The sequence below is a fragment of the Hibiscus syriacus genome, unplaced genomic scaffold, assembly GCF_006381635.1.
Source record: "Hibiscus syriacus cultivar Baekdansim isolate YM2019G1 unplaced genomic scaffold, ASM638163v2 tig00000329_pilon, whole genome shotgun sequence".
NCBI classification, from domain to species: Eukaryota; Viridiplantae; Streptophyta; class Magnoliopsida; order Malvales; family Malvaceae; genus Hibiscus; species Hibiscus syriacus.
The window spans coordinates 2,732,858-2,758,884 of NW_024061782.1; the positions used below are offsets into that span (position 1 = coordinate 2,732,858).

At 37.7% G+C, this 26,027-nt stretch overlaps 1 protein-coding gene across 1 annotated transcript; it reads left to right on the forward strand.

The window, feature by feature from the left end:
* Window positions 1-22,183: 22,183 nt before the first annotated feature.
* Window positions 22,184-25,221, forward strand: LOC120173773 (probable receptor-like protein kinase At5g24010). The gene is given in 2 exon segments (XM_039180875.1): window positions 22,184-24,303; window positions 24,306-25,221. Coding segments are annotated over 2 exon segments (2,517 nt in total). The 5' UTR covers window positions 22,184-22,199; the 3' UTR covers window positions 24,719-25,221.
* The last annotated feature ends 806 nt before the right edge of the window (window positions 25,222-26,027 follow it).

Consider the following 26,027-nt stretch of genomic DNA (forward strand, 5'->3'; position numbering starts at 1 on the left):
TTAAATGCAAACGTTGTATTATGTAGATTTTATGTGTGAACTTTTAACATTTTCAGTTAGGCATGTATTAGTAACTTGAGTTTGAAAATTGCTATGATCTGTTCCAGTTGTTATCACTTAATAGGCAATCATCTTAATGTCCATCGCAACGCGGAAATTACTATCGCAATGCGAAATGAAAATCGCAACGAGAGAATCGCAATGCGAAATGAAAATTGCAACGCTAATTTCGCAATGCGATAGTACTTTTTGCCTTCAACATAATGCAGATTGAAATCAACAAAATCAACCATTACATTTCAATCAATTAAACAAGCACAAATAAGAATTATGTTAACATCAATTAAACAAATCAACTTTTACAAATCACCTTTTACAAATCAATTAAACAATCAAAAAATAAGCAATAATTATTAGAGAAAATAACACTTCTACTATTGAATCAACTTTTGCAGCCATACATCATTTTCACGCAGCTCACTTCTGAGATTAACCTGCATAAACCAAACATTTGCTCAAACAACACTTTCTACACATCTAAAACCTACAAACAGCAAATTATTGAATTCTAGGTACTTAACCAAACATTTTCAAACCACAAGCCTATAAACATACCAATTGTTTATGGACATTTTTATAACGCGGATGCAGGTAGGCAGCGTCTCGTATATATCGATCTAGCCATATAATGTCGAAACCACAAGCCTACTACAACTCTATCTATATCGGTGGGAGGTAGATACTTTATACTTCCTGTGATCAAACGGTCCAACGCCAAGCATATGAGAGGACCACAATCCCCTCTGGGTCCTTTCGTTTATTGTGGTGCGGTCTCGTCTCTGCTAACTGTAATATTGAGCTTCTTTGGCTTCTTGTTTCCAGAACGAGTCCAATAATTTATCGCATCCAAGTATTTAGCCAAATAAGAGCTCCATCCCTTAATAATATCTCTTAAATCAGCCAATGATATGTAATTTATCATGCTGTCATATACTATTGCCTTAAGGGATGGGATCTGAAGCTCGACGAGAAGCCAATGGTTACGTTCCAAAACAGGGATAAACACCTGCAATCATAAGTAATAATTCATTCATTTGCGCACTTATTTATGAATACCTTTAAACTCAATCTAAAATAAACACTAACCTTATCGACCTCCCACCATGCAGGATAAAGTTTAGCTTGTCCATTGCCCAACGCAAATGATTCATCTCGTTGATTCTTCAAGTGAACGGCGTTAAAAGACGTCGGCATAATTGTATACCGTGTATTTCTTTTATTTTCCTTAAGTTTCCTAATTATTAGAAGACGTGACACCCACGCATCGATATGCTGTTTTACAAAAAAAGACATATATTAGTAACTTACATAAATTTACAAAAAAAATAATCAAATGAAAATATAAGAAAATATAAGACTTACCCCTCCATCGAAATAGCCATTGTCTTCGACCCCTAATAATACGCCCCACCAAGACCGATCAAGCAACAAATAGATATCATCATTGAGCTTGCATATGTCAGTGAAACACCCCTGGCTTCGCTCATGTAGATAAAAATCAACTGCGGTCTTAGCCCAAAGGGTGTTATCCAGAATTGTGTCCGGTAGTTGTTTCCTCTCCTCTTCAGATACCGGTATGGTACTGGCCGGTAACTCATACGAGAGCCAACTTGAATCCATCATGTCCGGCACGTCAGAGGGTTTCTCAAGAATCCTACATATGACGCCATGTGAATCGGGCTCTTGAATGGTGGGAGGGACCTCTTCAACGATGACAGTGGCCTCTTGAACGGTGGGAGGGGACTCCCGAGGAATGATAGGGGCCTCTTCAACGATAGGAGTGGACTCTTGAGGGATGATAGGCGAGTCAGGCTTCTTCTTGCGGTGTCTTCGCACTATTGGGGTATACGGAGACTTAATAGCACGTGCACGCCGTCTGATGCGTGAACTCTGTCGTGCAAGAAAAACCCGACGTAAAGCATCCACCTTATCGGTCCGCTAAATAAAAATACAAATATCAGTAAATAAACAGACATGATATTTAAACAGTGAAAACAAAGATAAATACATTTCAAACTTTCAACCAAAAGATAAAACAAAGACAAATACTAACTTCACAGTGTTAAAGTAAAAAGTTTAGCAGTTTTGGCAGCAACCGAATAAATTTACTAAGCAATCTAAGTGAAATGGTTAATTTAAGTGAAATTACGAGTAAATTTATCATCAAGTTAATTATGGAAAATCTTAAACTTACCTTGTTGCGTAGAGTATGAACCTCATTCTGCAACGATACTACCATCTCACGTAGAGCGGCAACCTCACCACGTAAAGTAGACACCTCCACACGCCATGCACCATCGTTATCGCGTAGAGTACCGATCTCCTCACGCAAGGCATTGACCTCATCACGTAACTCCCTTGACTCATCCCGTGGAGGTGGAGAACAGGGAGATAGAAGTCGTGGCATCTTTGTCGGTCACCTATCATGAGGTGATGGTGGAGAAGAGACTCGATGATGTGACGGGATAGGTGATGGCTCTCGTTGTAGAGGTGTATAGTCGGGTCGATCAGGTGATGGCTCTGGGTGAGGTGATGGCTCTCGAAGTGGAGAAAGTGGAGGCTGCTCATCATTCGTGCCATCAAAAAAACACTGACTAGCTTGCCACCAATCAGTGGCAAGCTCAGCCTCCGTGGGTGTCAGTCTCATTAATGGAGTGTTGGCCTCCTAAAAATATAAAAACTAAAACAAAGTTAAACGTCTACTATTAATAACTTGTTTATATATGATAGTATTTGTGTTAACTTACATTATTTATTGTCGCATATGGTATTAAGTCTTCCCAATCCAACATACGTTTCCTCTTCCAGGAAATAGCCCTAGGAATATCATCTGAGGATTTTAATGCATATGTCCGCATGCTGGGGAAAGCCTCGAATATCCAAATCTACAAACAATATAATAACAAACATTAGTAATTGTTAAATAATTAATTATAATTTTGAAAACATTATATAGAAATTCTTACCTTAAAGGCCCAAACAAAGCCTGACAAAGTGTATTTCGACCCATCGCCCCGCAAACTTTTGCGGTCATCAAAGGCAGACGACAACTTAGTCCAGGTAGCTTTCCATATATACGAACCCCACGGAAACAGATTCCATGCATTTAGGTCCTCTACCAATAATATTAGCTCCTGAGGAATAGGTTGTCTGGCCTCTCTGCCTAAAAAGCCGGCATACAAAAGTAGTAGAAGGCATACTCGGACAACATCGACGTCATTCATCCGAGTAAAACCATCTTTCTTATTAAACAATTTCTTCATGTCGTCGACGTGTAAGTTCGGCTTCTCTATTGACTCATCAGGAAAAACCCTGGAAAACCATGATGGGCGGATGATATGACGAGTGTACCGACCTACATCATCGTGTCCAAAACAAGTATACGCCGGTGGAAAATGAAACCATATCTCTTCCTCACCACGTTGTATACTGTCGGGTAGATCGCTAGTCATGGTCTGAAGCCACAAATGGGTTAAACTAGCATCTCCACCCGGATGTTGTACTCTCAGCCATGGCCCGAAGCAGGTTTCTTCAAACAATTTTCTTTGTGCAGGTGAAAGCTTCGAAGCAATTGTAGTGGCTAGGCTAACTTTATTCCTTAATGTCAATGAAGCCGAAAAAAATTTCTACAAAAAAACAATAAACATACCAAGTTAGATATACCAAAAATTACACTGTCAAGATATACCAAAAACAAAACAATAAACATAAATAGTAGTTTATTCTTGAAACTAAAATTTGCAACACTGTTTTTGTCTTTTGGTTGAAATGAAAATCGCAACGAGATAATGAGAATCGCAACGCGGAAATGACTATCGCAACGAGAGAATCGCAACGCGAAATGACTATCGCGACCAGACAATCGCAACGCGAAATGAAAATCGCAACCGCGAAATAAAAATCGCAACGCGAAATGAAAATCGCAACGCGAAATGAAAATCGCAATGCGATTTTGGTTTCGCGTTGCGATTTTTATTTCGCGTTGCGATAGTTATTTCCGCGTTGCGATTTTCATTCTCGAAACTATTCTTCTTCTGCATTACTTCAACCAAAAGACAAAGCAAAGACAAATACTAACTTCATAGGCTAAACAGTTTAGCAGTATTGGCAGCAATCGAATGAATTTAATAAGAAATCTAAGAGAAATGGTTAATCTATTATTGAAATTACCAGTAAACTTATCATCAATCTCAATATGAAAAACCTAAAATAATGCAAAAATTTCAAAATAAAAATAAAAAAAAACTAACCCTCGGAGGTTGATTTTCCATTTCTGAATGATTGTGAGGGATTTTTGACTATGAATGGTTGTGAGGGATTTCGCCGGCGATGGGGACGGAAATCTTCGGAGATGGGGACGGATTTCGCCGTAGAGAGTGAGAGATGGAGATGGGACTGAGTGTTGTGTTTTTGGGTTTGAGGTTATGAGTTACGATTACTGTGGACGGTTCAGTTTCCGATTTATTAAGAAAAAATTCGTGTTTGGAATTTGAAAAAAAATACGCGTTAATACGAATGGCGCTATGTAAATCGCGTTGCGAAAGTCAGAATCGCGTTGCGAAAGTCAGTATCTCGTTGCGATTTTGTATTATCGCATTGCGATAGTAAGTATCGCATTGCGATAGTCAGTATCGCATTGCGATTTTCCCAATTCGCGTTGCGATTTACTTATTCGCATTGCGAATTGGGAAAATCACAACGACATTGTATACCATCGCAACGCGATTTCCAACTATCGCAACGCGAAATGCAACGCGAATTTGCGATAATGGAGATCGCGTTGCGAATTAGCGATCGCATTGCGATTTTGTTGGTCATTTTGGAAAATGCGGAAAAAGTTGGTTAAAATCGTATATTATATGGGATTTTTGGTCACTGAGGTTATTTTCTCATATTAAAATGTGTCGTTGTCGTTTTTCACCCGGGACGTTAAAAAATAGATCTACGGCACGACTTTTGAGGAATATTGTTTTTTAAATCGAATTAATTTAGAAAAAATTGGAGTCGACATCGACCTTTTGGTTAGGTAGGTCGAATACCCAGAAAACGTCTTTCAAACGTCATTTAAAGACAAAAATTGGTATGTGTTTTAACCAGAGATTCATTTTTAAGGATTCGATGGTCGGTTACGTGTAGGGAATGGTAAGCACCCCACAGAGCCCAAGGTTGGTACCTCTCTATTATGCATTGTTAGAAATGATGAAATTTTACAAATTTGAACTCAAAATTTAAATTACATTCCTTTTTATTTCTATAATTTTTGTTAGACTGGGTGAATTCATTTTTTTAAATATTTGACTTGATGGCAGATTTAATTCACTCAATTTTATTTAAAAATGATGTCCTCTTGCTACGTGAATTAATAGAAATTAAAATCATGTTATGTTGGACGTAATTTCGTTAACTCACGATGCAAGATAACATTGCCTTGTACTCTTATAGAAAATGATAAGACATATGCAAAGTTATGAATGCAATGGTGATAAATATTCACATATGTAACAAATGAATGAATAATAAACAATGATACAATAAAAATTTATTTGCTAAAATAATTTCGTTATATAAAAATAAATACATATAAAAGATATTTTCTAAAATAAAAATGTTTATGTATATAAAAACATAAAATACAAATAAATATTGAATAAAAATAAAATATCAATTTTATTCGAATAACCTCATAAGGGTACTTCAGGTATTTGGAGGTCTTCCATAGGTTAGTCGAATAATTAACAATGACTTTTATAATATTAATGGTAACTATTATTTTTCAACATCAGTAATTATTAAAATACTAAATATATTTTTTATAATAAACATTCATAAGAAAATTTCCAAAAAAAAAAATATAAATATATTACATATTTAATACTAAGTAAATAAAAAATACCCACCAAACATCCAACATATATTTATTCTATCTGCTTATAATATTATATCATAAATTTAATATTAAATATTTACAATCATATATTAAATTATTATTAAAAACTATGAAATATATATTTATATTAAAGAAACAAGAACGAAAACAAAAATCTAAAACAATACATCAATTACAAATAAATGAAGAAAAAAGTGAATAGTGACTAACATACAAACACAACATAGTTTAAAACCTTAAAAGAAAATAATCCAACAATATTCGATGGCCAGAAGCTAATTAACCCCTAAAATTAACAAGTAAATATAAAAGGGAAAATAATATGGTCAGGACAAATTAATTCAAAATTTAAAACAACAATAACACAAACACATGGACCAAAATTGAAAAACACGGGTGAAGTTGAGGGATTTAAACACAATTCTACCAACTATTTATATCAACTAACATTAATAAAATAAAAGGGGAAATCACATAACCAGGAAAAAACTTTGGTACTAAAAATAAAAAAATGAAAATCATAGACCAGAGTGTAAAAACACGGTAGAAATACGGGGACTAAAACAAAATCAACCCCAAAAGTTTCACTATAATACCCACTTTTTTTCATTTGTAACCCAACCTCCCAAAAGAAAAAACTCTCCTCTCTCTCAACTCCCTCTTCTCCTCTCGCCGGGTAACCTCACCGGACACCCACGTCGCCGCCCCTACAACTGCTTTGACCACCACTTACTGTGGCAGGAGTTCTTAAAAAACCCCAAAAAATCTAAACAAATTGATCTATTCACCTAGACCCAAATCAGAGCTAAAAACACCTAAAGTAAAGCCTAAACACTCCCTAAACTAGACCCGACTCTTTGGCTTTCCTGCTCCGATGAAGGTCCGACTAAAGCAAGGTAAATAACTAACCTCTCTCTTTTTTAATCTTTTTCTACTCCAAAGAAAAAAACTGGAAAATAAAATAAAAAGGGAAAACTTTTACCTTTGGAATTTTTTTTTACTTTCTATTGATTTTCGAAAAAAGAAGAAGAAGAAAACAGAGAGAGTCATCTAAAGCTTTTCTTTGGCTGAGTTTTATACTCGTTTTACATAGATCTTTATCTTTTTTTTACAATAAAATATACACCTAATCCCACTTGCTTCTAACATCCTCTGTTCATGTTTGGTTGATGATGGAAACCGGTAGTAGGAGGGGATGGCCTCCCAATTGGGTAGGTAAGGTCATTTAATGTTTTGACCTTCCCTTGATTTTTGTTGGATTTGCCACCGTTGAGCCTGATTTTGGGTGAGAAATGATGACTTGGGGTTGTTGGTTTCTTTGCAGGGAATGTTAGAGTAATCGAAACAGTTGCCTGTGACAGCAATGGCGTTGGAGATGCCTATTGGAATTGACAGTGGCACAAGCTTGGACGACAGTTGAAAAGACAGATTAGGGTTAGGGTTAGATTAGGTTAGTTTAGGTGTTGGGCTAAGGTTTCAAATTTGGTTTGGGCCCGAGTCTAGGTTTATAATTGGGTATTGGGCTTGAATTTTGGGTCCGGGTTGGATTATGGTTTGATTGGGTTGGTTCTTGGGCCTGTTTCCTTGTAACGGGTTGTGCAAATTTATAATAATAATAATAATAATCGGGTAAAATATGGTGATTATAAAATGATATTTTTCATATAATAGAGGGGCTTCTAGTATAATTTAGTTTAGTCTTTTCAAAAAAATTTAAGTTATTATAAAGTATAGTTTTTGAAATCTTTTTGATTAAAAATGTTTTAAATATTTTGAAGTCATCACTAAAATTTGAAAGTTTTAATTTAAACTTTGAAATATTTAAAAAAATTATAAGTGGTCATGTACGGGTAAATTATAATTTGACTGTTGAAAAACATATGAAAAGATGACTTTGTATTCAAATGTTAAAGACAAACAAATCAATGTTATGGTAATTAATTAGAACGAAAACCATGTTTTCCTCTACATTGTTGAAACACAAGTAGAAAATTAACCAAAAACATGGAAGAAACAACCATTGTTTACTCATCTCTCACTCTTGCATTCCTTTTTTGTGCTCCAAACTTTTCTTTCACTCAAAATCCCGCCATTAAAACCTACCGCCAAGTCCACTTTCCCTTCCCTTCATCAGCCACCTTCACTTACTCACAAACCCTCCTCTTCACCGTCCCTTCCTCGACCTCTCGAAAAAACTCGGCCCAGTCTTCTCCCTTCAGCTGGGTTCACGCCTCGCGGTGGTCGTTTCTTCACCGTCAGCGGTGAGGAATGCTTCACCAAGAACGACATCGTGTTAGCCAACCGCCCTAACCTGCTGTTGAGCAAACACCTCTCTTACAACCACAGCACGGTTATGGCCGCACCGTACGGCATTATTGGCACAACCTACGCTGTATCTGTACCGTCGAACTCTTCTCACCGAGTCAACTTAACAAGTTATCCGGTGTCAGGAAAGACGACGTACAAAGATTATTTTTGAAACTATCTCCTAACTCACGTCAAGATTTTGACAAGGTGGAACTTAAATCAATGTTTGTGGACTTGAAACTTAATAATCTCATGAGAATGATGGTGGGAAAGAGGTATTGCGGTGAAGATGTGACGGTGTGACGGATAACGGTGAGGTAAAGGAGTTTAGAGAGCTTGTGGCAGAGGTGGTTGAAAATTCTGGTTCAGGGAATCCGGCGGATTATCTTCCTGTACTAAATTGGGCTGTGAATTATGAGAAGAAATTGGTGGGGCTGCTTACGAGGGTACTGGTTTCTTGCAAGACTTAATCGATGAACGTCGAAATGCAAAGGGAGGAAATATGATGATCAATCATCTCCTTTCGTTACAACAATCGGAGTCTCGCAACCACGGATTTAAATAGCGTTCGCGGTCGCGTTTTCAATCGTATCACGTTTATCGTTATTACAGACATAAAGGATATCATCACGGTCATTGTGGGTGTCGCGGTCGTGAATTTTATTTTAAAATTTCGTACAATTTATCCTAAAACATAATAATTATAATTATAAAGTCTTAATTTTAATAATTTTTAGAATGTTTTCTAAATGAAATGACATATATATTATATAGTTTAATCAAATAGAAAACTTTAAAAACCCAGTAATAGGATAAGTTTATTAAATAAAAAAGAATTAAAATAAAAGTATAAAATTTAAATTGTAGAAATTTAAATTACTGAAATTAAGACTAAATTAAATAAAATCTAAAGTTTATATTCTAAACTAAATATTAAATTATAAATTTTAAAGATGGGACTAAATTATAGATTTTAAAAGATCGGAGAGAGTGATGACAAATAAATATACCATTTAATTTTAGAATTGATTAAAAAAATTAAAATATGAGGGTGAAAGTGAGACGGGCAGAAAAAAAACGTTAAGGCTATAGGAGTCCAGAACTTTTCTTCTTTTATTTTCTCTACTCTCAGCTCTCTCAAATTCCATCTCAATTCTCTCAACTTTTTTTTTGTTGAAAAATTGATACTTTGTATTAGAAAGGGTATAAAGTACATCACGACAAGAATCTCATTAAAAAAACCTCCCTAAAACCTAGATTGGAGGAAAAAAAGTATACCTAGATTGGAGGAAAAAGAGTATACCTTGAAGTGGTGGTGTTCGAAGAACACGATGAAGATTCAATATAATTTCAATACAAAACCAACTATCACAACGCAATACCAAAGCTGCTAAAACGACACCCACGACCACTGTAAAATACAAAGCAGCTGGCACCCCAAAGGATACTGGAGAAAATGAAGACCAACAGCATAAAAACCAGAAGAAGAACCTAACCACATATGCGATAACCTGTCAGAACCAACCACGCACAAAAGCTTCAGGACTACGAACAAAATCTTGGATACTAGGGAGCAGCATAGGCCAATTCGACTTTGCCCGTACACCAATCTTAAATAAAGCTAAACGAAACTGATCAACTAAAAAAATTCTACCCTCAAACCTGATTTTGTTTCTGACCAACCATATTTGCCATATCAATCCAAAGAACCCGATCTTCCATAAATCGCGAAATTTCTTTCTAACTCTCTGAGAACCCCATACCCGTAGCAATTCTTTCACATTCAATGGAAATACGATACTAACATTCCACACAGAGCACCATTTTGGCCAAACTTTCCAGGAAAAATCACAATGACGTAGAACATGATTAATAGTTTTAGGCACACAATTGCAGAAAGAACAATTAAAATTATCAGCACAGCTAACACCTCGCTTCTCCAACTCTGAAGTAACCGGCAGTCTTTGATGCAGTGCTTTCCAAACGAAACCCAAAACTTTTGGAGGGACGAAATTGCACAAAACAGATTTGCAAATAGAGTCTTCCACTTTACCTACAGCAACCACCTTCAAACAAAACGACTTAGGAGAGTACCTACCATCGGAAGAACAACCCCAAGATAATCTATCCAGAGCAGGAACAGAGCTAGAAGCTCTGTTAAGAACCATTAAAAAACTCGACCATAGAGAATTTCCCCAAACAAACAGATTTCTCCTTAGCTTCACCCTCCAAACCCACACACCGTTCTCCCAACTCCCAAACTCAATAATCTTCCCAGATTTTTTATTTGCCATGCTGAAAATACGAGGGAATGAGGCTTTAAGAGAGAAAAATTCAGTCCAATGATCATTCCAAAAATCAATTTTGGCACCATTGCCCATAATGCACTTAAAATCCACAGACACGTTACCTTCATTGGATACTAGCGGTAATACAATATTGCGCCATACTCAAGAGTACTTACTAAGGTTCCCTACGGATGGGATAATAGAATCATGTGCGAAATTATACTTTGCAGAAACTCTTTTTTTTTCAAAGACTATCAGTCTCCTCACCAAACCGCCAAATCCACTTATTAATCAAAGCTCTATTCTTAGTTTTTACGTCGAAGGTCCACAAACTGAATCCCACTTAAGCCAATGAATTCCCCCTATCTGATTCCCCTTCCATATAAAAGCAGCAAAACTTTTATTTAAAAACTCTACTATCGATTTTGGGATGGGAAATAAAGACATATAATAAACAGGAAGATTATATAAAACAGATCTAACCAAGGTGCCCGTGAAAGATAAAAGTTTCCCCTTCCAGCTTTGCAACCTAGATTTAACCTTATCCACCACTGGTTTCCACAAAGACTGAATTTTTTTATGGCCTAAAGGAAGACCCAAATAAATCGTAGGCAACGAATCGCAACCACAATTCAAAGATTCTACCCACATACTAGTTCTACTGTCTTCGACATTGATGCCATAAATTTTAGACTTCTGCAAATTCAACTTCAAACCGACTGCTAACTTAAAAATTTTAAGAACACGATTGAAATTCTTCAAACTTTTTTCATTAGCTGCAAAAAATAGTAAGAGATCATCTGCAAACTGAATATGCTAAATTTCAAACCTTCCAACCCCTACTCCAACTCCACCACACAACCCCATTATAGTAGCTTTCTTCAATAAACCACTTAGAGCCTCTCCAACAACGTTAAAAAGCATCGGCGTTAAAGGACAACCCTACCTAATTCCCCTTCTGATAGAAAAACTGTTTGATGGGCAGCCATTTACTAGAACTGCAATGGACGGAGTCGAAATACAAAAGAGAACCCATTTTCTCCATCTTTTACCGAAACCCATCTTTTTAAGAACCAGGTTAAGAAAATGCCAGTTAACCGTGTCATACGTTTTACTAAAATCTGCCTTGAACATCACAGCTTCTTTCTTTCTTTTGGAAATGTGATCAATGACCTCATTAGCAATAAGGATGCAGTCCGCAATCTGCTTACCCGAAATAAAAGCAAATTGATTCTCCCCAACACTTCTTGTAGACAACAAGCCATTCTCCTAGCTAACACCTGGGACACAATTTTGTACAAGCTACCCACCAATGAAATTGGTCTATAGTCCTCCGGATAGACAACCTCTTCTTTCTTTGGGATTAGAGCGATATAAGATTTATTGAAAGTAAGATCTTCAATTTTGCCCCAAAAAAAATCAGCCATAAATTGCATAACATCAGCCTTGATGATATTCCAGAATTTTTTGTAAAAATCCAAGGTAAAACCATCAGGGCCCGACGCCCTCGATCCATCAGACGAATTAACAACAGACCATACCTCTTCTTCTGAAAAAGGCCTCTCAATGAACCTTCTAGTAGCCAGACATAATCTTTTTGAGCGGAATATCCAGTTTCTTTACTGGAATAGTTTTCACATCATTATAATTAGCCCGAAAGTGACTCAAAAATGCCTGTTGAATCCTTACTTGATGCTTTAAGACTGAGTTATGAACCTTCAGCTTATAAGTCTGGTTTACCTTAGCTCTTTTTGTAGCAGTTAAATGAAAAAAAATTGTGTTCCTATCTCCTTCCTTAAACCACCTGAGTCTACACTTTTGAAGCCACTCTCTTTCCTCAAAACTGCGCACAGACGCGTTTTCATATCAGCAAGTTCGGACTGAACAGAATCTAAGCTTGGATTCGAAATGCACCTTTGTTCTAGGACATCAATTAATTTCTCAATTTTTTCCGCCGAGTCTGGATTGGCTTCTCTAATCGATCTTTCCCTTTCTTTAGTCACCTCCTTAGTTAGCGTCAAGGTCTGCATAATGTTAACTCCTCTATTTGACTCCCACACACGATTAATACGATCAACCAAAATTGTATCCTCTGCCCAAAGATTGAACCATTTAAATGGTCTAACATATTTCCTTTGCTTCCTTTCTTTAAGCACTACCGGATTATGATCTGATACACTACGAGGTAATGTAAACTGCATCAAACCAGGAAAAACACAAGCAATGTCAGTGGAGATCAAAAACCTATCCAATCTACTTGCCGCCACATTTTGCCCGCCTCTAAACCAAGTGAATAAACTGCCAACAACTGGAACTTCAATCAACTCCCACCTAGAGATGAAATCTTCGAACATATTCCTCGCAGTATTCTGCTCAACGGACCCAGTTCTATCCGAGGGAAATCTAACTACATTAAAGTCTCCCCCACAATCACTGGACAATTGAAGTTAGCTATGACGCAACTGAGACTCTCAAAAAATCAGGTCTTTCACTCGCATTATTTGGCCCATAAACATTGACCAACCCAAGCTCAAAATTTTTACAAACCAGTCTGCCTTTCTGAGCTACAATTCTCCTAAGAATCACGCATGTTTCCATTACAAAAACATTGGGATCCCATAAGGAAATTAGACCTCTCGAAGCGCCCACTGCTGGATCAAAAATCAATTCACTACAATCTCTACCCTTAAGCTTCTTCTCAACAGAACCCGGAATTTCTACCAATTTTGATTCCTGTAAAAACACTATGCCTGGCTTATTTGACTCTAGAATTCGACTAATCGCTTTTAATTTTAAATTTTTACCAAGACCTCTAACATTCCAGCTAAAAACAGACAGACCCAATTCCATAACAAAACAAACTCACAATAGAGAAGAAATCTGGCCTAACACGAACCCAGAGCCTTCCTTGCCCGATAGGACATTCTGCTACAGTCTTTGAATCACGACCTCCTTCGACGCTGCGAACACTACACCCAAAGCCTCACCAACTTCAAAAGTTGCCGCTGCTTCATTACTTTGCCCCGATCGATCATTAGCATTCCCCCCCTCTGAAATTATTTGCCCTCCAGCCATACCACTTTTCGCATTTTTACGAGATCCTTGCTTTCTCACTCCCTTTTTCTTTCTTTTCATATCCTTACCCTTTATCACACTTCTATTCTCAAGAAGAACCGACCCATTTGAAGGAACGGGACACGAACATTTACTTGATATTTGGGTATTTTTGGATTTGGCAGTTGCAAACAGTCCTTGACTCTAGAGATATCAATCTGGTCCTCGTCCAAAACTCTTAAAGAGGACACCTCTTCGATGGAAATATCCATAAGCCTAGAGCTATTGGATAATGTCAAGATCTGCCAAATATTATTCACTTCCCTATTCAATTCCAAAAGCCCAATACTATCATCAATCTGCAGTATCTTTAGCCCATCATCAGGAAAAGTCGGGACATCATACAAGTTCCCATCACATGCAGCACTTCTATCCACCTCGAGCTCCATGTTCCCCCATAATAGATTCCCCTGCTCCAATAACGTCGTCTCTCTGACATGAATAACCATGCGTGTCTGCTACAATACAATAAATCTCAAGACCACATCCCTCCACAAAATCTTCTTTTTTCCATGTAGCTTTACCCGCCCCCACGGCATCTGAGGACCACGCTCCACCACCTTACGGCAAGCCATCAAGGAACACTCTGCTCTCTTCGTGAGCTTCAGTTGAAATTTTTATGGAATAAATCTTTCCATTAAGGACAATAGTAGCTTTTTCAGGAATCTCCGACGCATATTGAACTTCTATCAGGATCTTTGCAACATCAAATCTCATCCGGTTACAAGTATTATCGTCAACCTGAATCACTTTACCCCACCGGCTTCCCAAATCGAAGAAAAACTTCTCACTCCACACTGTAAGGGGGACATCCATCAACAGCATCCATATTTTGAATCTAACTTTATTCTCAAAGCCCTCCAACATCTCCAACTCGTCAAACCAATGAAGAATCCAAGCCTCTCTATTAGACCAGCAACCCTTACGATCAGCTCCATTTTTAAATTGAATAACAACCAACAGATCATGCTAGGAGCTTATCTTCACATCATATCCTTCTGCCTTGAATGTTGTTTGGATAATGTCTTCATTATACATTTTTTTTTATTTTTCCCACTAAACAACTCTTTCTCCACGAAACCTCCTTTTTCGGGATGCGAATAGACTTATTATCCTCATCGTTAATGTGAAGAGACCTAGAATCTTTTACTTTCTCGATCGAGACGTGAATGGCGTTATCCCTTCCTGGTATGTTAGAGTACCGAACATTTTCAACACAATCTCCAATCCTACCTGCTACCCTCTGAGAACCTCCCAGAACCTCTTTAAAAGACCTAAAATCCCTAAACGATGGTTTCTAGACTTTTTTGACAGATCTTCCAACCTCAACCTTCTTGTTCTTGACAAAACCCTTCTTATCATGGAAAACTCTGATCATATACCCATCCAAAACCCTACCATCCGCCCTACGGACAGCTGCATCTGCATCAAACCTACTCTTATACCTAACAAAAGCAAAGGTAGAACCCACTGATTGCCTACTTCTGCTTCTATACGCTATAAAAACATCAGACACAGCTCCATACGCCTGGAACGAATCCTTTAGGGATTCAGGATGAATCCTCTTACTCACATTGTTTACAAAGACAGAAAAACAATTCGAAGCTCTATAACGCCCCTCCCACGCTGAACCTCTTTCACTTCCCCTTGACATGGTGTCCCATGAAAATTCTCTCAACTTTTGACTCCCAAATCTTTAAGGCTCTTAAAATGAAACAATTGTTATAGATCTTTAGTGTTCTCATCTTTGAAAATTATTGTTAACAATCTGATTACAAATTAAGTTAAATTTTATGAGATAAATTATGTACTTAATTACTTATTTATTCTTGCGATTTTATTTTGTCCACCCAACTATATTTTTGAAATCATATCTAATGTTGCATTTTAGTTATCCGTCATTAAAAAAATAACGGTAATGTTGATGTGTTACAATAAGGTAATTTTACATCATTATCGAAAAAAATATCATGGTAGCAATTTTGTTTATATTTTAACGATAGACGCTCAAAATGAAATATTAAGTATGATTTTGAAAAAATTAAATCACCAAATCATAATTGCGGGAATAGGTTGGTGACAAAATACATAGTTTATTCAATTTTATTACCAAATATCTGACTCTATAAGTAAAAACATGTTTTAACTTTAAAATTATGAAATAAAATTATTTTAGATAAATTAATCTTTTTCGAGATATATGCAACTTTTAAGATTTATGTTGTAGAAATGTTTTATAAAAATGTTAGAAGAGTGTTTTAGAATGGACTATATTTCAGTACATATCTTGAATTTTTTTTAATAAATTTATATTGGATTTTTAGAATACTTTTATTTTCACTTTTCATTATATCTATGTTTTTAATGGATTGTGGTTTTTTTTTCATTCGTAGAGTTAAACAATACTGAATCACATTAAATTTCAGTCTTTTGGGTGTAATATTTTTGGTGTTGATTTTGCTTTAATTATTTTTCCGTTCCTAAAATTCTAGCAATCACTATGACATGTTTTGCTTCTTGCCGGATCGGATACAACGGCGGTAACACTAGAAAGGGCCATGTCAAACCTACTGAATCACCCAAAGGTATTTAAGAAAGCCAAGGCGGAAATCGACACTGGCGAGGAAAGGTTGATCGATGAATCAGTGCTATTTTCTGGAAATTTATATGGTGTTAATGGTTTTTGGTTTGTTTTGTTTCAGTATCTTACTTATTATTACCTGATAATAGTATCTTAATTATTAAAGTATTGTTATCAAGATAATTTAGTAACCAAAATAATCATATTAATATTATTATCCAACATTATTATCATTACTATAATTATTATTATCATCAATAATACTACAAATTTCATCATCATTAAAAAAATATTCTTACTAATATTAATCTAAGATTATCATTATTGTATGAATTAAGCGCCCCTATGATTAAAGAATTGTATTATTCTTTAAGATTTTGGGTTCGAATGCCACGTCTTCAAAAGTGTATAAATATTTATTGTTAAATAATTAAAATTATTTTAAATAAATATTATTTTGTATTCATCTAAAACAAAATAAGATACTAATGTTGTCATTACTGATACTGTGATACATAATATTATTAAGGTATTTGGTTTATTGAAGAAACCAATTTTGTTATTTTTACTAAGTATATTAATACTATTTTGCTTATTTATGAAGCTAATGCATTTTTATCTTGAAATTCCAACTATACATCTTTAAACTAAAATAATTTATAATTTTTTTCTATTTTAAATGCTAAAAGTAAGACAAACACCAAAAACCAATACTTGTATGTTTTGTTTCTTTCTCAACCCGTATTGCAAGGGATATTTTATTCAAATTAAAATATCCGATTTAGTTTGAATCGGTTTTTTAATTTACGGTTCGATTTCGGTGAGATTTAAAAATATAAATTTACAATTCGGTTCGGTTTCGATTTTTCTATATGAAAGCCTTTTAAATCGAATTAAAAAAAAGAAAATAAGTATCTAAAACACATTTGCATTGAATTTATTATAATACAAATTTAAATAAATATGACACGGGGCTAGATTGTAGGCTAGCTGGTCCGTGCGGCCCTTAGATGTTTTGCTCGGTTGCTCGACGTCGAAGGCAACCTAAACTCCTCGGTTGTAGTTGCTATAACGTAAGATCAATGGAAAAGTATGGAAAAACGTAAGCAAGCGTGGGTGGGGAAGTTTTTGGCCTCAATGCCTGATTTTATTCACACCAAATTCCATATATCCAATGGATGTGGGGATACCTCCTTTTATATTGAAGTCCCCTTACATCTCATGACTACCCTAGTCTAACTACAAGTAAAACTCTTTACTTTAGTTGAAACTCTAATGCTTGAGTCCCATTCAAACAAGGACTTTGCCCCTAGTTGAAACCCTAATGCTTGAGTCCTATTCGACCAAGGACTATGCTACTTTGGCTTTGTTTTCCAAGGGATGGCTGACTTTTCTAGATGGATATGCCCAATGTCGGTGCTGGCCTCAATCCTCGGTGCACCCTTGTTGTGCGCAGGCCTCGACACTGTGTGCTGTCAATGTGCGCTACCGTCGCCCCCAAGTGTCTCCCTTGTGTGTGTTGGCCTCAACCCTAAGTGTGTCCCATTGCTTTCTGGTTAGGGCCTTCGGCTGACCTTATCGTGCATTGGCCTCGGCCCTAAGCGCTCTTTGGTGTGCACTGGTCACGACCCTAGACGACCCTTGTTGTGCGATGGTTGTGAGTGTCGGTAGTTTAGGGCGGTTGTGGCTTGACCCTATCCGGTTCTGTGTGAGCCTTAGTCTCGGCGTGACCCTTGTGGGCCGCTTGGGTTGCGTATGTCGTACCCTGGTGGGTGTTGGCCCCAGCACCTCAACGGGAGCAACATGCTTTGTGCTGGTTGCAGCCCCATAGGTGGGTTGTTGTGGGCTAACCTTGCCTACAAGTTTGCGGTCTGTGACATTCTCCCCCACTTGTTCTAGCGACATCCTCGTCACTAGGTTTGCTTTGGCTTGCTTTGTGGTTTTAAGAGTAGTTCCCAAGGTGGTATTTACCCTTTTTGGAGCATTCTGGACGTGTTGTATAACTGTTAAGGACTTTGTCTCTTCCTGATCACTTTGTATGAGCGGGACATTACCTTGCCATTGGGAATCCGTGATGTTCATGACGTTTGCATAGGGAATGATAGAGGCTTTGATCCGGATAAGGAAGTTCAACCCAATGACAAAATCAAAGTCATCCACGGGGATAATCATGAAGTCGATGTTGTCCTTCCATCCTCCAATCTTCAATTCTACCTTCCGAACCATCCCAATGATTGAAACTTCTTTAGTGTTGATGGTCTTGATTGGTCCATTTGATGGATTGATTTTGAGTCCAAGTTTTTTGGTGACCCTTTTTTATATGAATAGATTGGTTGCTCCAGTATCCACTAGGGCAAGTTCGAATTGTCTGTCAAGATTGATTTTCACGAACATTAACCCTTTTTTTCGGCTTTAATGTTGTGGGACTTGGGGTGGATAGTTTTATACCCTTTGTGGTCTTCTCCCTTGGTGATCTTTTCATCGCTTGGAACTTACCCTCAGCTTAACACTTGTAATTGAGCTAAGTCTAAATACTTCTTCCTCTGAATCATTTTCTTTTTCGGCAATGGCTGCGAGTTTTTCATTGTAGGGGCAATCTCTTGTAAAGTGTCCTTGCTCCTGGAAATTGAAGCAACAGATCGATTGGATATCTCCTTTGTTCTTTGGATTGTTGCGTGAGTAGGATTTATGTTTTGAAGATCTTCATCATCACTTGATGTGCTTTGTTCTTGGCCTTCATCTTGGTTTCTCTTGCTATGACCCTCGGCTTTTGATTTGGGAGGCTTTGGTTTCTTAACACCAAGTTCAATGAGGGATTTGGCGGTTGTCAAGGCTTTAGACAATTCTTTGACACCCCTTCTTTCCAACTCATTTTTGGCCCATGGCTTTAAACCGTCCATGAAGGTGAAGAACCCATCCTCTTCGGTTAGGCTCGGGACTTATAAGCTTAACTTGACAAACTGTCGAATGTGCTCTCTTAGAGAGCTTTCCTGCCTAAGGTGCCTTAGTTTTGATCGAGCCTTGTTCTCGACATGTTGGGGGTAGAATTATTCTTTAAATTCAGTTTGGAACTCTGCCCAAGTTCTCATGGTGGTGTCGTCTCGTTTCTTCTCGGTGCACTTACGTCGCCACCATAAGAGTGCTAAATCTATTAAGTAAACAGAAGCAATGTTTACCTTTTCAGTATCATCCTCGATACCCATGGCTCGAAAGTATTGATTCATATCCCACATGAAGTTTTCAACGTCTTTGGTCGACCTAGTCCCTCTAATTATTTTTGGTTTAGGGACTTCGGCCAAGCTTCTGGGGGCGCTAGTTAACATGCTACCATCCACGACAACCTTGCACAAGGCCACCTCGGTATTGAGTTGCTCGATCTCCTTCTTCAGATTTTTAACTTCGATCCCTGAGCTTGGTTTTTAAGTTCTTCGACCTCTTGTGTTAAGGCCAGAATCTGGGGTTTTAAAGAATCATCATGTTGGGAACTCTTCGCATCTAGTCCGTTTAGTGCCGTTTGCACGTCCTTATGGATAATCTCCAAGGCTTCAAGCTTCTCGAGATCCAAGGACCCTAGCTTTTCCAAGTCGATGGATATTAATCGATCCAATACCTCCCTGGCTTCCCTCGCGGAGTCTTCGAGTTTATGGATCTTACCTTGGAGTAAGGCGAGCATGTCCTTTGATGTTCCTCGCTTCTTCTCTGGGTTGTGAGTCTCGACGCCTTCAGGTGCTGTTGGTTCGCCGGTTTGAGTAGCCATCTCGTCTGGTTACGAAATAGGCTCTGATACCACTTGACACGGGGCTAGACTATAGGCTAGTTGGTCAGTGCAGCCCTTAGATGTTTTGCTCGGTTGCTCGACGTCTAAGGCATCCTAAACTCCTCGGTTGTAATTGGTATAACGTAAGATCAATAAAAAAGTATGGAAAAACGTAAGCAATCATGGGTGGGAAAGTTTTTGGCATCAATGCCTGATTTTATTCACACCAAATTTCATATATCTAATGGAGGTGGAGAGGCCTCCTTTTATATTGAAGTCCCCTTACATCTCATGACTACTCCTAGTCTAACTACAAGTAAAACTCTTTACTTTAGTTGAAACTCTAATGCTTGAGTCCCATTCAAACAAGGACTTTGTCCCTAGTTGAAACTCTAATGTTTGAGTCATATTCGACCAAGGGCTATGCTACCTTGGCTTTGTTTTCCAAGGGATGGTCGACTTTGCTAGATGGATAGGCCCAATATCGGTGCTGGCCTCGGTCCTCGGTGCACCCTCGTTGTGCGCAGGCCTCGACCCTGTGTGTTGTCGATATACGTTGTCATCGCCCCAAGTGCCTCCCTTGTGTGCCTTCGTCCCAGTTATAGGCACACACTCGGTGTGCGTTGGCCTCAACCCCGAGTGTATCCCATTGCTTGTTGGTTATGGCCTTCGGCTGACCTTGTCGTGCATGGGCCTCAGCCCTAGGCGCGCCTTGGTGGGCGTTGGTCACGACCTTGCTGTGCGATGGTTGTGCGTGTCGGTAGTTTGGGGCGGTCGTGGCTTGACCCTATCCGATTTTGTGTGAGCCTTGGTCTCGGCGTGGCCCTTGTGGGTCGCTTGGGTTGCGTTTGTCGCACCCTGGTGGGTGTTGGCCCCGGTACCTCAACGGGAGTAGTATGCTTTGTGCTGGTTGCGGCCCCACAGGTGGGTTGTTGTGGGCCGACCTTGCCCACAAGTTCGCAGTCCATGACAAATAAAATATTAAAACTAATAATATTCTTTTATAAATTTAAATTTATTATAAATTTAAATTTATATATTTGTACTAATTTAAGCTTTAAATTTGATTTTTTAGGCTGAATTTGAAAAATAGTGAACAGTCAAAAACCGCTGACCCGAATTGAACTTAACCAAAAATCGTGGTTTTTATGCCATTAGGTTTTGGTTTCGGTTCCCATTTTTAAAAACCCACGAAGTTGGTTTGGTACATATTTTAGTGTAAAACCGAACCGAATACACTTTATCCTAATTTTTTTAAATAATATATATATATATATATATATATATATAATATTTTTGGGTACAATTACTCGTATCTAATTTATTAATTGATTGATCTGGATCAAGTATTACAGATGTGAGGGTGACCCTGCTAACTCAATTTATTCTATTTACAAACGTCAAGATTTAAACCTCTAATCTTACTTAAGGGATTGAATACCTCATCTCACTATATCAGCTTATTGTTGATATATATTTATATATATTAAATTCTTAAGTCGGTGTATATATTAAGTTATTAAATTTAGTTATCCGAAAAAAAATGTGTACACTACTTTTAAAATTTGGAAACAACTTAATTAAAAATTTTTATTTTTATTTTTACTTTAAAATAAATGAAAATACAATTTTTATTATTTATCTTTTTAGGATTTTTTTATATTTATGTTCAATTTTTTTATCTTCTTTAAATTGAGGACTTGAATTAAATTATTAAATTTTTAATTTTTAATTTTATATCGATTAAAAATATAAAATATTTTAATTAATATATATATTTTCTATAATATCCTCTCAACAAATAATGCTGAGTTCCGTGATTGCATGCAACGAAGAGTTTTCATATTAAAGTTACAGATATCAATTTAAAATAAATTAATTTCTGCCATATGGTTCCTGAAATGATAATGGAAGGTTTCAATATAAAATTATATAGTTTTATGATGTGATTAGAATGGGGACCAAATTGCAAGAAAACAAATCCATTTGGATACTTTTAAGCTTGCATCGGCATGGCACTATTTCCATTGACCCAGTATATGCCTGAACTGTCCTCCAATATATGACAAATATCCTTATTGTTACGAGGGCATTTAAAGAATTTCGCAGTGCAATAATTCTAAGCATGTTGTGGTTCATTCCCTATGTTGACTTATCTTCAATCATTCATTTGATTTCTTTCATTCAAGCAACTACTGAAAATCAATGGGAAAGTTTCGCTGTGATAAACCCCATGACTCTTCATGTTTGCTTATTTTTCTGGTAATTTTCTTCTCATATCAGCTGCTTTCTTCAGCATACACACTTCCAGACCAGTATTTCATCAACTGTGGATCAAATATGGACATAAACGTCAGTTCCCGGACGACCTTCGTCGGCGACTCGAATTCTGATTCGGTTTCATTCACCAAGGGAAGCAGCTTTGTCACAGACAACAGCCAGGCATCAGACACGCCATCTCTATATCGAACTGCAAGAATTTTCCGGCACATGTCTTCATATAAGTTCAAAATCAATACTAATGGCACGTACCTGGTACGCCTTCATTTCTCCAACTCTGCAGATGTATCAGCAGCGGTTTTCAATGTTTCCACTTCTGGTCTTCTTCTCTTGCATAATTTCTCCGTCCAAGAACTCGGTGTCGGCTCTACTCTAACAAAGGAATTCATTTTCAGAATTCCTAGAGGCAAATTGTTAATCTTCTTTGTACCACAAGGATCTTCATTCGCTTTCGTCAATGCCATCGAGGTCTTCCCTGCTCCTCCGGATTTCATTCTTGATAATGCTACGCAGGTTAGTCGGACCAAAAACAACAACGATTACAAAGGCCTTCTCTCTATAGCTTTGCGGACGATTCATAGAATTAATGTTGGAGGCCCTACAATCACCCCCGAAAATGATACTTTGTTAAGAACATGGCTTCCTGATGATAAGTACCTGAATGATCCAAACACTGCAATGAATAGCCAAGTTTTTGCAGGTGTGATTAAATATTCAGCTATGGTTAACGATTTCATTGCGCCGGATCAAGTATACAAGACTTCTAAGGAGATGATAAATGACTCCAAGATAGTCTGGTCTTATGATGTGCCTAGAAATGCTAAGCACTTGGTTCGGATTCATTTCTGCGACATTATTAGCCCAGCGCTGAATTTCATTAGTTTTTTTCTGTATATAAATAGCGACTTCAGCCTGAAAATAAATCCTTATGAAGAAGTGGTGGAACTGGAAACTCCATTTTTCATGGACTTTGTGCTTGATTCTGATGATTCAGGGTTCATAAACATCTCCATAGGGCCAGATAGTAGTTCCCCTCAGAAAAATGCCTTTCTAAATGGCGTTGAGATTATGGAAATGATGGGGAAAGCTGATTTGGTTCCTATGACTGATAAGTCGAACCAGATGTCTCCCTCTGTTGTGGTTGGTTCGGTCTTTGGAGGTCTAGTTCTTGTCTGCATCTTCGGAGGTCTGTTGGTTATTAGATCAAAACGTAGGAAGCAGAAACCGGTTGATCAAACTCTTGAATGGTCACCATTACCTGAACTTAAAGGAAGTTCTCACGGTAATTTGAAGATGCCTCAACTATCAACACTAAGCAGAGAGGGAAATATTAATGCTTCCCCTGTTCCTAACCTGAACCTGTGTTTAAGGATACCATTTATTGAGATTCAGCTGGCGACGAAAAACTTCGATAAGAAGTTGAAGATCGGTAAGGGTGGATTTGGGAATGTCTATCGAGGGACTCTCAGGAATGGCATGAAAGTGGCGGTGAAACGAAGCGAGCCAGGGTCAGGTCAAGGTTTGCTGGAATTTCATACGGAAATCATGGTTTTATCCAAAATCCGACATCGTCATCTTGTGTCTTTGATCGGATATTGTGATGAAAGGGTTGAGATGATACTGGTTTACGAGTTGATGGAAAAAGGAACTTTGAGGGATCATCTATATAACACAAAACTACCTTGCTTGTCTTGGAAGCAAAGGCTTGATATTTGCATTGGTGCAGCAAGAGGACTTCATTACCTCCACAAAGGTGCATCTGGGGGCATCATTCACCGGGACGTAAAGTCGACAAACATCTTGCTCGATGACAACCTCGTAGCCAAAGTAGCCGACTTTGGCCTTTCTAGGTCAGGCCCTCTGGATCAAACACATGTCAGCACAGGCATTAAAGGAACTTTTGGCTACCTTGATCCCGAGTACTTCAAAACACAGCAGCTGACCGAAAAATCTGATGTATATTCGTTCGGTGTGGTTCTTCTTGAGGTGCTTTGTGCAAGGCCAGCTATCGATCCTAAACTTCCAAGAGAGTGAACCTAGCAGAATGGGGAATGCATTGCAAGAATAAAGGGTTTCTAGATCAAATTGTGGATCCATCCATAAGATCTCAGATCAACCCCAACTCATTAAGAAAATTTGTAGAGATAGCAGAGAAATGTTTGCAAGATGACGCATCTGATAGGCCTACGATGAGTGATGTGGCATGGGACTTGGAGTATGCTTTAAAGCTTCAGCAAACCGCAGTTGTACAAGAGCCACACATGGACAGCACGTCGAATGCTTCCATTATGTTATCGTCGCATGTCCTTGAACGTTTACCTTCTGCAACTGCCGAATTCGGGAGAGATGACATGTCTATGTCAATAGTAAGTGAGAATGACTCAGATTCTGTCCCAACAGGAAGTGAAGTTTTCTCCCAATTGAGAATTGAAGATGCCAGATAAATGGAAGTTTATATTTTTATTACATCTGCAGCTACATATGTATACATTCAGCTACATAGACAACTTACATATATAATATATGTACCAACGCTAGAGACCAACACTGCAGTCCTGAGAAATTACAAACCAGAAGATCGAAAACGAACATAAATCCGAAGGAAAGATTCGTACTAGTGACCAGGGCCTTTTTTGCTCGGTCTGGAATCCGTAGTTGCCGCTTGCAGCTTCGATGAAACCCGATCGCTGTTATCTTCGGCAGGATTTGAAGTTGAACCTATGCTAACATTTTTAACCTCAGGAATGGCTTCCTCGGTCGCATCTCGGGTCTTCTTTGTCGATTGAAGGGTTCTAGAAGAAGCAACAGATGGTGAAGGAACAAGCATGGCGGACACCACCAGAACAAGGCACAAGTATTGTTTCATTGTTAAATGTTAATGTTGTAATTCTTGTCCTGTGGTCTCGCATGTCTTAATGTCATAACCGCACCCCTTTGTATAATAAAAATTCCTAAGGCTTTTCAAAATATTCTTTCAATAAAGAGTGGAGCTAAAAAGAATGGTTACAGCAAGGTGGCAAAGGAAAGAATGGCTTATGGCCTTTCGGAGTGGTTCCATTAATGGAAATATTTGACTGAGTTTTCTAGATTCGTGTCAGATATGAATATATAATTACATGAACAAAATTAATTTTTTTAAATTTTGAAAGATTAGAGTTTTCAATAGTCTCATTACGATCAGTCTTATATGTATTAAACACGAATATTTTAGTAATTTTTGGGATAAATATGAATCCGAAGAACAGTAAACTGCTATTAAAAATACATCTCAACAACAAAAACAAAGAGCAAAACAACTCTTTTACAGTGCAAGTCCATATCACCTCAATCTATACAAAGATTAAAATTAATAAAGTTATCCCCGTTTACAGGTTCGCCTAACAATCTACATTTGACTGCATCCTTATTACATTTCAGCAGATCCTTCCCCTGAATATGCTTCTCGCCCTTCAAATGAAACAGGTATAGGAATTTCAAGCCAACTTCAAAGTAACAGTGATCAAAGACTTGTCCTCCAGAACCTGAATGACCCAAAAAGTCTCAACCTACCAATCAAACACATTTCTCTGCAGTCCACACAATCTCATAACAACACACTAAATGTCCCTAGAGAAAACACAATCAAAGAAGATATGGTATATGGATTTAGACTCCATCCCACTTGTCGGAACCGTCTTTCGGGTTGGGCCTCGGAATTGGGCTTCGACTTAGATTAATTGGGTTAGGAGTCGCCACCGACCACTTTAAAACAAA